The 12,871-nt window shown below is 44.0% G+C and overlaps 1 protein-coding gene across 9 annotated transcripts in view; it reads right to left on the bottom strand.

The window, feature by feature from the left end:
* Nucleotides 1-6,692, bottom strand: part of ALG8 (ALG8 alpha-1,3-glucosyltransferase) — a 32,799-nt gene extending 26,107 nt beyond the window's left edge. For 5 of the 9 annotated variants that reach the window (XM_002754777.7, XM_078340138.1, XM_078340140.1 and 2 more), the window contains exon 1: nucleotides 6,560-6,692. In XM_002754777.7, the coding sequence (XP_002754823.1) occupies nucleotides 6,560-6,654 (95 nt within the window). In that variant the 5' untranslated portion in view covers nucleotides 6,655-6,692. Of the gene's footprint in view, nucleotides 1-4,135; nucleotides 4,254-5,464; nucleotides 5,523-6,559 lie in introns of all 9 variants that reach the window. The other 4 variants (XM_054241866.2, XM_054241867.2, XM_035265329.3 and 1 more) reach the window with 4 other exon arrangements.
* Between the last annotated feature and the right edge of the window lie 6,179 nt (nucleotides 6,693-12,871).

The following is a 12,871-nucleotide window of genomic DNA, read 5'->3' as shown; positions in this document are numbered from 1 at the left end:
GATTACCCATCTTTAATAAAAATTTTTTTGTTTGTCCACCGCTGTACCTCCCTTCCACATTTAGAAGAGCACCTGACACATGGATGGGCTCAATATTCTTGATGAATACCTAAACGCACCAAAGTCAACAATGAGTTCCACAGCGAAGCCCAGTTTACACTTTCCAATGTTTTATACAACCTTTCCACAATGATGACTTTCTCCTACCTCCAGCCAACCCCCTCTGTCTCAGCCATGGCTTTCCCTTCCTATATTCATCAGGGACATATTGCTATTCCCCTACATTCAGTTCTTTGTCCTCTTTGTATGCAATTTATTCTACTCTGGACAATCTTATGCACACTTTCTGGTTCCATTATTGATTGTATAATGATGACTCTCAAATTTTTTTCTTTGAGACAGTCTCACTCTGTTGCCAGGTTGGAGTGCAGTGGCACAATTTCGGCTCACTGCAACCTTCACCTACCCAGTCTCAGCAATTCCCCTGCCTCAGCCTCCCAATTAGCTGGGACTCTTGGTGCGTGCCACCACGCCTGGCTAATTTTTTTTTGTATTTTATTAGATAACGGGGTTTCATCATGTCAGCCAGGATGCTCTCGATTTACTGACCTCGTGATCCGCCTGCCTCAGCCTCCCAAAGTGCTGGGATCACAGGCGTAGGACACCATGCCCAGCTGACTCCCAAGTTTCAATATTGCAACACTGGCTTCTTTTCTAAGTTGTAGACAGACTCCTCCAACTTCCTGTTTACAATCTCACTTGAATTTCCTATGGATTTTTCAAAACCTCCACTCGAAACTGAACTGATGACCCATCAATCCCAAGTCTAAGTATGTATACCCAACAGAAATGCATAGTATGTTCACTAAAAGGCACGTACTTTAAGAATGTGCAAAGTAAAACTGTTAGCAACAGGCAAAAGTGGGGATAATTCAAATGTCCATGAAGAGCAGAATGGCTAAATACTGGTGTTTTCACACAATGAAATACAATAGGGCAGCAGTTCTTAAAGTGTAATTCAGAGACTAGCAGGGAGACCCTTTCAGAGAGTTTGAAATATGTACTATTTTCATAATAACATTCAGATGTAATTTGTCCTACTTTCACTCATTCTCTAGCAAGTATACAGTGACGTTCCAGAGGCTACATAATGTCATATCATCACTGATGGTCAGTGAAATTTGTGCTTGTATATTCTTGTGCTTGAACAATTTGTTTTAATTTCTAAAATGGTAATTATTATACAGCCTACATAAACATATAGCTCTTTGTGACCCTCATTTTTAAGCAGTGATTCTGACACAAAAATTTGAGAACCATTGCCATTAGTGGTAAGAATGAAAAAAATTATGCAACAACACACAATGTTGAGTGAAAGCCAGACCCAAGAGAATATGCTATACATTTATGTAGTTTATATAAATTTATATAAAATTAAAAAACAAAACTCAAAAATTCAAAAACAGACAAAATTTAACCTATGCAGTTAAAAGTCAGAACATCAGAGGCCAGGCATGATGGCTCGCACCTGTAATCCCAAAACTTTGGGAGGCCAAGGCAGGTGGATTACTTGAGCTCAGGAGTTTGAAACCAGCCTGGGTAACATAGTGAGGCCCCATCTTTACAAAAAATTTAAATATTAGCTAGGCATGGCAGCATGTACCTATAGTCCCAGCTACTCAAGAGGCTGAGGTGGGATGACTGCACGAGCCCAAGAGGCTAAGGCTGCAGTGAGCGAAGATTGCACCACTACACTCCAGGCGGGACAACAGAGCAAGATCCTGTCTCAAAAAATAATGGTGAGAATATCGATACCCTTGGTGGGATGGGGTTGTGGGGAGTGGCTGGAAGGACACATGAGGGATAATATTTTGCTTATTGATCTGTATGCTATTTATAGATGTAAATGTAGCATACAGATGTTCTTGTTTTTACAGATATTATCTTTTTTTACTCTCTTTGGAGATAGCATTCAGAAAATCTGAGTGAGTTTGGGACACTTTCTTTTCTATATAGTTGTACTATATAGATTTTCTTTAGTCTCTTTTTTGGTTGCTTTAGTTATTTTGCTGTTTCCTTTTCAAAACTGTTGGACACTTCACTTTGTGATGACCAGATACAGAGATGACAGCCTCCAAAGTAGCTGGGATTACAGGCACGGGCCACCACACCCAGCTAATTTTTTTGTATTTTTAGTAGAGACGGGGTTTTGCCATGCTGGCCAGGATGGTCTCGATCTTCTGACCTTGTGATCCGACAGCCTTGGCCTCCCAAAGTGATGGAATTACAGGCATGAGCCACTGTGCCTGGCCAAAAACATTCTTTTTTAATATATGAAATGTTCCATAAATTTGCATGTTATCCTTATGTGTGGACCATACTAAGCTTCATATATCATTCCAATTTTAGTGCAGGCATACCTTAGAGATGTTGTGGGTTTAGACCACCATAATGAAGTGAATATTGCAATAAAGCGAGTCACATTATTTGATTTCCCAGAGCATATAAAAGTGATGTTTACACTATGCTATAAAGTGTACAATATCATTATTTCTAAAAAGACAGTGTACACACCTTCATTTTAAAATACTTGATTGCTAAAACAAAGCTGATGATCTTCTGCACCTTTGGCAAGTACTAATCTTTTTGCTAGTGGAGGGTTTTGCCTCAATGTTGATGGCTGTTGATTGATCAGGGTTATGGGTGCTGAAGACTGGAGTGACTGTGGCAATTTTTTTTTTTTTGAGACAGAGTTTCCTCTGTCTCCCAGGCTGAGTGAAGTGGTGCAATCTCAACTCACTACAACTTCTGCCTCCCAGGTTAAAACGATTCTCCTGCCTCAGCCTCCCAAGTAACTACAGGTGCGTGCCCCACATCCAGCTAATTTTTTGTATTTTTAGTAGAGATGGGTTTCACCATGTTATCAGGATGGTCTTGATAACCTAACCTTGTGATTAGCCAACCCCGGCCTCCCAAAGTGCTGGGATTACAGGTGTGAACTACCATGCCTAGCCTAAATTTTTGTGTTTTTTTTTTTTGAGACATAGTCTTACTCTTGCTGCCCAGGCTAGAGTGCAATGGCACAACCTTGGCTCACTGCAACGTCTGCCTCCCAGGTTCAAGTGATTCTCCTGCCTCAGCCTCCCGAGTAGCTGGGATTACAGGTACCCACCATCATGCACAGCTAATTTTTTTTGTATTTTTAGTAGAGACGGGGTTTCACCATGTTAACCAGGCTGGTCTTGAACTCCTGACCTCAGGTGATCCACCCACCTTGGCCTCCCAAAATGCCGGGATTACAGGCATGAGCCACCACACCTGGCCAGACTGTGGCAATTTCTTAAAATAAAACAACAATGAAGCTTGCCACATTGACGGGCTCTTCCTTTCACAAAAGATTTCTCTAGCATGCAATCCTGTTTGATAGCAGTTAAACTACAGTAAAACTTCTTTCAAAACTGGAGTCAATCCTTCTTCTCAAACCCTGTCACTGCTTATTAACTAAGTTTATATAATATTCTAAATCCTTTGTTGTCATTTCAACAATATTCATAGCATCTTCATTAGTAGAGTCCATCTCAAAAGAAACCACTTTCATTGCTCATTCATAAGAAGCAAATTCTCATCCACTCAAGTTTTATCATGAGGTATCATGCAGCAATTCAATCACATGCTCAGGCTCCACTTCTAGTTCTCTTGCTATTTTCACATCTGCAGTTACTTCTTCCACTGAAGCCTGGAACCCCTCAAAGTCATATATTGGGAGTTGGAATCTAACTCTTCCAAACTCTTGTTAATGTTGATATCTTGACCTCCTCCCATGAATCATGAATGTTCTTAATGGCATCTACAACAGTGCATACTTTCCAGGAGGTTTGCAATTTACTTTGCCCAGACCCATCAGAGGAATCACTATCTATGGCAGATATAGCTTTATGAAATGTATTTCTTAAATAACAAGACTTAATAGTCAAAACTGATTGGGCATGGTGGCTAACGCCTATAATCCCAGCACTTTGGGAGGCCAACGGAGGCAGATCACTTGAGCACAAGAGTTCGAGACCAGCCTAGGCAACATAGCAAAAACCCATCTCTATTGAAAATACAAAAATTAGCAGGGTATGGTGGCACACACCTGAAGTCCCAGCTACTTGGTAGCTTGAGGTAGGAGGATTGCTTCAGTCCGAAAGGTGGAGGTTGCACTGAGCTGAGATCACGCCACTGCACTCCAGGTTGAGTGGCAGAGTGACACCCTATCTCAAAAAAAAAAAAAAAAAATCAACTACTCAACTGGCTGCAGAATAGATGTTACGTCAGCAGGCATTCATAGAGTTGCTCAATGCAGAGCTACCACAGTCTTCAATTTGTAAAAAAATTAAAATGCAGTATTTGTGAAGAGCAATAAAACAAAGTACAAAAAATGAGGTATTCCTATACATGTGCTGCCAAAGCGAGTGCTATACATATACTTTTCTTTTTTTTTTTGAGACGGAGTCTCGCTCCATCGCCCAGGCTAAAGTACAGTGGCATGATCTTGGTTCACTACAACCTCTCCCTCCCAGGTTCAAGGGATTCTATTCTTTTGCCTTAGCCTTCTGAGTAGCTGGGACTACAGGCACATGCCACCACGCCTGGCTAATTTTTGTATTTGTAGTAGAGATAGAGTTTCACCATGTTTGTCAGGCTGGTCTTGAATTCCTGATCTGCCCACCTTGGCCTCCCAAAGTGCTGGGATTACAGGCATAAGACACTAAGCACGGCCTATATACATTCTTAATCTGGACCAAGAGCAGTATTCAAAATAACTCTGGCCAGGCACAGTGGCTCACACCTGTAATACCAACACTGGGAGGCCAAGGTGGGCTGAGATTAGGAGTTTGAGACCAGCTTGGCCATCATGGTGAAACCCCATCTCTATTAAAAATACAAAAATTAGCCAGCTGTGGTGGTGGTGCACACCTGTAATCCTAGCTATTCTGGAAGCTGAAGCAGGAGAATCCCTTGAATCCGGGCGGCAGAGATTGCAGTGAGATGAGACTGTGACACTGCATTCCAGCCTGGGTGACAGGGTGTGATGAGACTGTCTCAAAAAATAATAACAAACAAACAACAAATAACAACTCTGAGAATATATTTCTACCCTGAAGCAACTAAAGCAAGAAATATCTCCTTATGCACATTTTACTTAATCTACGTATCTACACAGTTAATCATTTTACTTATTCTACATTCCAATTATATGATTACATATACACATCAGTATGTGCATACATTCTATATATATGACTCTCTCATACTCAACAAGAGATCACCAAGAGCCTAAATCAAAGAATATCAATAAAACAAACCATAAACTAGGAAGTGGGAGGAAGTGGAAGGAATGGAGAAAAGGGAAGAGGAAGAAAAAGGGAAAAAAGGATGAGGGGAAGGCAGAAGCTAATATTAATAACTATTGAGCACCTACTTTATACACACCACCATTTGATGGTTGCTTCTTGGTTTCCACGCTTTCAGTCATGGCCCTACATCCATTTTTTTATACAGCAGTATAATTATGGTCTTCGTAACCTTGTGTACCCCATCCTGTGCCACTCCTCTCCCTCAATGCTCTGCAGCCACAAGGGCCACTTTCTGTTTCTAGAATGCTCTGACTTCTTTCCTACCCGGACTTCTTTCTCAGGGCCTTTGAATTTACTCTTTCCTATGCCTGAACTGCTTTTCACATGGCTTATCCTTTTTCATTTTTTGAATTTTAACTCAACACCTTCTAAAGGAGTAGCACCCAGACAGTTACCCTCTATTTCCTTTATCACAATCTGAAGCTTTCCTGTTTGTCTAGCTTTGCTCACCAACACCATAGAGGGCAGGGACCAGTAAGTCTTGCTCACCACCCCATCCCCGGGAGTTAGAATGGTACCTGGCGCCTCAGGCATCTGATAATACTTGCTGAATGGACCGAGCCTGGTGGCTCAAGCCTGTAATCCCAGCACTTGGGGAGGCCGAGGAGGGTGAATCACGAGGTCAGGAATTCGGGACCAGCCTGGCCAACACGGTGAAACCCCGTCTCTACTAAAAATACAAAAATTAGCGTGGCGCCGTGGCGGGTGCCTACAATCCCAGCTACTTGGGAGGCTGAGGCAGAAGAATCGCTTGAACCCCGGAGGCGGAGGTTGCAGCGAGCCAAGATTGCGCCACTGCACTCTAGCCTGGGCAACATGGCAAGACTGTCTCTTTCTCTCTGTCTCTCTCTCTATATATATACTGGCTTAATGGCTGGTGGAGGCAGATGTTCCCAAATGCATATTAAGGATGAAGACCCTGTGGCTCATAACCGTTAAAGTGACTTGCTCCAAATCAGACAGCGCCAGGTCTGAAACTAGCCAGCTGAGACGAAGTCAAGTAACAACCGGCGAAATGGAAAGCTTAGCAAAGACGGGGTAGCGACAAACACAACCTAAAGTTCCTCCTCTTCAAACACAGGGATATCCCCACCTTTCTCTCCCGCCCTGACAGACCGCGGGGCCTCCCTGCCCAGCCCCTGGCCATACGAGTCCCTTACTAGGTGGGGATGAGAAGACATTTGAGAAGAGTCACCCCGAGCGCCAAAGCCGAAAACCAGTTGCCAGTACCAACCGCAATTGTGAGCGCCGCCATTGCTGCGGCAACGCACGCTTCCTACCAACTTGATTCACATCCGGGATCCCGCGCATGCGTGGAAGATCCTCTGAGGCTGTGCCTGCGAGCTGCGCGCATGCGGCGAGTCGCGCAGCCAGTCAGAGGACTGCAGTCAGCTATTTAAACCTCCCGCCCACCCTTCCTTTACAGTAGCTTCTCCCTGATTGGTAGGACTTCATCACGCCTGCGCAGGTCTTTGTAGCCATTTTTAAGTCTTATCAGCTACTTCATACTTGAATTGGAAGAGTGGTCGTCTGCTCTGGGTCATCATTGTACCTAGTATTGGGGATACCTAGGTGAGAAAAAAACCTCGTACGCTAGAGACGTTCGCGCACTAGTGGAGAATCCAGGATTGTTGCCCGAGAGTTACAGTAGATAAGAGTAACTGAGAGTAATGTGGGGGCTCCCAACCCGTACCAACCCTGTACTGGAGTATTAAATCCAGCTAGAGAATGACATGAGCAAAGACACAGAGGTGAAAAATAACTGCGTTTTTAGAACTCCTGAGCGAGGCTCTTGGCTCCGCACCTGCCTGAACGTAACCCATTCTGGAAGCAGGCTGGAGTCTAGTCCTAACGCTTAATGTACAAGTAATCTACAGTTCATGTTAAAATTAGGATTCAGTAGGCCCAACAAACTCTCAGATTGCTTAAAGACTGAGGCACATGCAATGGAATTAGGCTTGGGTCATTATTTTACTGTGTGATCTTGGACAACCTATTTAAGCTCTCCAAAACCTCAGTTTCCTTTTTTTCAGACAAACTCCGGCTCTGTCGCCCAGGCTGGAGTGCAGTGGCGCTATCTCGGCTCACTGCAACCTCCGCCTCCCGGGTTCAAGCAATTCTCCTGCTTCAGCCTCCCGAGTAGCTGGAATTACAGGTGTCTGCCACCACGCCCAGCTAATTTTTTGTATTTTTAGTAGAGTCGGGGTTTCACCATGTTGGTCAGGCTGGTCTCGAACTCCTGACCTCGTGATCCACCCACCTCGGCCTCCCAAAGTACTGGGATTACAAGCATGAGCCACCGAGTACGGCTTTTTTTTTTTTTTTAAGTACGAGGAGATAAAAATGGGTTCTGGCTGGACGTGGTGGCTCGTACCTGTAATCCCAACACTTTGGAAGGCCAAGGCGGGTAAATCACTTGAGGTCAGGAGTTTGAGACCAGCCTGGCCAACATGGTGAAACCCCCGTCTCTACTAAAAATACAATAATTACCTGGGTGGGGTAGTGGGCACCTGTCATCCCAGCTATTCGGGAGGCTGAGGCAGGAGAATCTCATGAAACTGGAAGGTGGAGGTTACAGTAAGCTGAGATTGCACCACTGGACCCCAGCATGGGTGAAAGAGCAAAACTCTGTCTCAAAAAAAAAAAGAAAAAATTAAGAATATAAACAAGTTTCCAGGCAATCAGAACCCATAAAGCAGCTGCAGTTTGTGAGATTATCAAAATCCTGGCACTATCCCTTTCAAAGAAACTTGTGGTGGTCAAGAAAGCTTTCTAGTCACCAGCAATGCCCAAAAACTAGAGTAGAATGGACTATTTCTTAGAAAGAAAAGAGGCCAGGTGACATGGTTTATGAAGCACTTCAATAGTCTGCTCAGATTTTTCAGCTTGAAAGCCCCTATACAACTGACGTTTGCCCTTTTCTTCAATGAGTAGATCTGAGACTGGGAGAAATTGCAGAAGAGGGCCAATGTCAGTTTTAATAGGCTCTTCAAGATTATGCTTAGATGAATTAATTATATGTTTTTAGACTTTGGGATGATTGTTTGTAATGTCACTTGGAGGGTAAACTCAAAAATAAATAGGCTAGGTGTGGTGGCTCATGCCTATAATCCCAGAGCTTTGGGAGACTGAGGTGGGAGGATTACTTGAGCTTGAGAGTTCAACACCAGCCTGGTCAACATAGCAAAAACTTGTCTTTACTAAAAATAAAGATTAAATTAAAAAATTAGCAGGCGTGATGGTGCATGCCTGTAGTTTCGGCTACTGGGGAGGCTGAGGTGGGAGGATTGTTTAAGCCTCGGAGATTGAGGCTTCAGTGGGCTGTGATCATGCGCCACTGTACTCCAGCCTTGGCAAAAGAGTGAGACCCTGAAAAAAAAAACAAACAAACAAGAGAACGAAAACAGTTGGCCGGGTATGTTGGCTCAAGCCTCTAATCCCAGTACTTTGGGAGGCCGAGGTGGGCGGATCATGAGGTCAGGAGATCAAGACCATCCTGGCCAAGATGGCAAAACCCGTCTCTACTAAAATACAAAAAAAAAAAAATCAGCCAGGTATGGTGGCAAGCACCTGTAGTCCCAGCTACTTGGGAGGCTGAGGCAGGGGAATCCCTTGAACCTGGGTGGCAAAGATTTCAGTAAGCTGAGATCGTGCCATTGCACTCCAGCTTGGCGACAGAGCAAGACTCGGACTCAAAAACAACAACAACAACAAAAAAAAAGTCAAGTTCCAAGTTTAAAATTTTAAATGAGGCTGGGTGATGTGGCTCACTCTGTAATCCCAGCATTTTGGGAGGCTGAGGCAGGTGGATCACCTGAGGTTGGGAGTTCGAGACCAGCCTAGCCACTATGGCAAAACCCCATCTCTACTAAAAATACAAAAATTAGCTGGGTGTAATGGTGCATGCCTGTAATCCCAGCAGCTTGGGAGGATGAGGCAGGAGAATCGCTTGAACCCCGGAGGCAGAGGCTGCAGTGAGCCAAGATCGCACCATTGCACTTTAGCCTGGGCAACAAGAGTAAAACTCCGCCTCAAAAAACAAAAAATTAAAATGAACAGTATTGCATTTATATGCTGTCCTAGATATTTATTGCTGTATAACAAGTTACCCAAAACTTAGCAGCCTAGAAACATTTATTTGTTTTTTTGTTTGTTTGTTTTTTGAGACGGAGTTTCGCTCTTGTTACCCAGGCTGGAGTGCAATGGCGCGATCTCGGCTCACCGCAACCTTTGCCTCCTGGGTTCAGGCAATTCTCCTGCCTCAGCCTCCTGAGTAGCCAGGATTACAGGCACACGCCACCATGCCCAGCTAATTTTTTGTATTTTTAGTAGAGACGGGGTTTCACCATGTTGATGAGGATGGTCTTGATCTGTTGACCTCGTGATCCACCCGCCTCGGCCTCCCAAAGTGCTGGGATTACAGGCGTGAGCCACCGCGCCTGGTGAAACATTTATTATTTCAGAGTTTCTGTGGTCAAGAATTCAAGAGTGGCTTAGCTGGGTCTCTCAGGATCTCTCTTGAGATTGCAGCCAAGATGACAACAGCGGCTATAGTTAACTACAGGCTCCATGGGAGCTGTAGTATCCACTTCAAAGGCCCACAGAAACCCTTAGTTCCTTGGGCTGTTTGAGTGTCTTCAGGACTGGCAACTGGTCACTGCCAGATCAAGTGACCCAAGAGTGAACAGGGAGCAAGCCACAGTGCCTTTTATTCCCTAGTGTCTGAACGTGCACATCATCTCTTCTGCTTAATTCTCATTGTTAGAAGTTATGCTGGGTGCAGTGGCTTATGTCTGTAATCCTAGCACTTTGGGAGGCTAAAGCGGACAGATCACTTGAGGTTGGAGTTCAAGACCAGCCTGGCCAACATGGTGAAACCTCGTCTCTACTAAAAATACAAAACATTAGTCGGGCATGGTGGCAGGCGTCTGTAATCCCAGCTACTTGGGAGTTTGAGGCAAGAGAATTGCTTGAACATGAGAGGCAGCAGTTACAATGAACCGAGACTGTGCCACTGCACTCCAGCCTGGTGACAGAGAAAGACTCTTTCTCAAAGAGTTATGAAGTCCAGCCCACAGTCAAGTGAAGGTCAATTAGACTTCACCTTTCAAAGGGAGGAATAGCACAGAATTTGTTGACCTATTTTAAAATGATCGTAGATGTCTTAGCAGCATTCTTAGGATATCAGAGTTATGAGTGTATCTAGGTGGAAAAAACCTAACAAACCAGACTCCTGGGTGGGAGGGCCTTCCATTTATCATGTATCGTTTGTGCTCCCCCCATCAATGGTCTTTTTCCCTTTCTGTGCTCTCCTAATAGAGCCCCCAAAATGTGCAGGCCCTGTGTTAGGCCATGGGAATTCAAGAGTGAACAAGACGAGTCTCTGAGCCTACTGGGAGGCTGCTCATTCACAAATCGTTCTAAAATTTAAAAAACCAGCAAGAGTGAATGAGGACAAGAGCTGCTTCCCCTAGGGACTAATGTATGCTGGCACCATGCTGAGTATTTCTGTTCATTTTATCTTCCTGGCCATCCTTGGAGGCAGGTACTGTGATTTTTCTCAGCAGATGAGGTAACTGAGGCTTAGTCAGGGATGTTAGCTTATTCAAGGACACTCTAAGTTAGGAAATAGGATTTGAAATCAGGACTGTCTAACTCCATTATTTTGCCACTTACATGGTTCTGGCCTTCTCAGAGCTCAGAGTCTCCCAAAGCACATGATATAATCAATTGCTGACAGAATGTGATAGTTGTGACAATTACAGGCATGTACCAGATATAAAGGACACAAATGAGGTAATAATCAAATCCTAAGCCTGCTGTATCACCACCAGAGCCATCTTCTACAACAGGGGTCTTCCTCCTTCCTTCTTCTTTCTTTGTTGTCTTAACATGGGAGTAGAAACCTCCCAACTTTTTTCTTTTCTTCTCTTTCTGTCTTTCTTTCTCTCCCTATTCTCTTTCTCTCTTAAATTTCTCTCTCTCTCTCTGCCTTCTTTTTCCCCTCTCTCCTCTCCTTTCATTTTCTTTTTTTCTTTCTCTCTCTTTTTTTGTAAATAGAGACAAGGTCTCACTGTATTGCCCAGGCTGGTCTTAAACTCCTGGGCTCAAGTGATCCTCCTGCCTTGGCCTTCTAAAATATCAGAGGCGTTCAAACCAAAGCAACTCCACTTTGAATGAGGGCTAGGAAAATGAGGCTGAGACCTGCTGGGCTGCATTCTCAGAAAGTTAGGCATTCCCAGCCTCTAGATGTTTACGGTTAAGGGAATGTAAGGGAACAAATTAATAATGTTTACTAAACAGACCAGACTTGAGAGTGTCCAGATATCCGGATATCTGGAGAACAAAGGCATTCCTAATTTTGCTTTAAAGATAATAATATTGATTGTTGCAAAATATAGAAATTAAGAAAATTAATTCTTTATCACAAACCCTTATAGCAGAACACATATCCCATGTATACAAGCATTGTACCTAGAGTGGATGCGTTCCTCCTCTTACTTGCATGAACATCCTACTCTGTCTATGGAGTAGCTGTTCTTTCACTACTTTACTTTCTTAATAAACTCACTTTTACATTGCACTGGGGACTCACCCTGAATTCTTTCTTGCGTGAGATCCAAGAACCCTCTCTTAGGGTCTGGATCAGGACCCCTTTCCTGTAACAAAGTACTAGGATTACAGGGTGAGCCACTGCACCTGGTCAAAATCTCCTGACTTTCTAATGGCTCCGTAGTGTCTCCAGGAAAAAAGCTGAAGCTGTCATTCAGGCCGTTCATGACTTGACTCCTGCTTGCTTCTCCAGCTTCACTTCATCCTGTTTCCTCCCAGTGAACCTATCCTAGCCACATGGAACTTCTCACTCTTCTCTGAACACACCATATTCTTTTTATACCTTTGCCATGGCGTGGGCTGTTCCATCTAACTCAAATGCCTTTTTTTTTTTTTTTTTTTTTTGAGAAGGAGTTTTGCTCTTGTTGCCCAGGCTGGAGTGCAATGGTGTAATTTTGGCTCACCGCAACCTCTGCCTCCTGGGTTCAAACGATTCTCCTGTCTCAGCCTCCCAAGTAGCTGGGATAACAGGCATGCACCACCAAGCCCAGCTAATTTTGTATTTTTAGTAGGGATGGGGTTTCCTCATGTTGGTCAGGCTGGTCTCGAACCCCTGACCTCAGGTGATCCGCCTGCCTCAGCCTCCCAAAGTTCTGGTATTATAAGTGTGAGCCCCCATGCCCTGCCCCAAATGCCCTTTTCCTCTATTGTATGACAGGCTCCTCCTATACTATGACAAATCCTGCATGACCCAGTTCAAATGATCTATGAAATGTTCTCAAAGCACTTCGTGCAGTTTCTTCTCTAGAATTTACAATTGTAACCCCAGTGACAGCTAAGACCTCCAAGATTCTTCAGATCTAAATAAAACTGACTTTGCCCAACCATTTAGTCCCAATTTGACAGCCTGTGGAAGCCAA

The sequence above is a fragment of the Callithrix jacchus genome, chromosome 10 (genome assembly GCF_049354715.1).
Source record: "Callithrix jacchus isolate 240 chromosome 10, calJac240_pri, whole genome shotgun sequence".
Lineage (NCBI taxonomy): Eukaryota > Metazoa > Chordata > Mammalia > Primates > Cebidae > Callithrix > Callithrix jacchus.
This window is presented reverse-complemented; position numbering and strand designations above follow the sequence as displayed.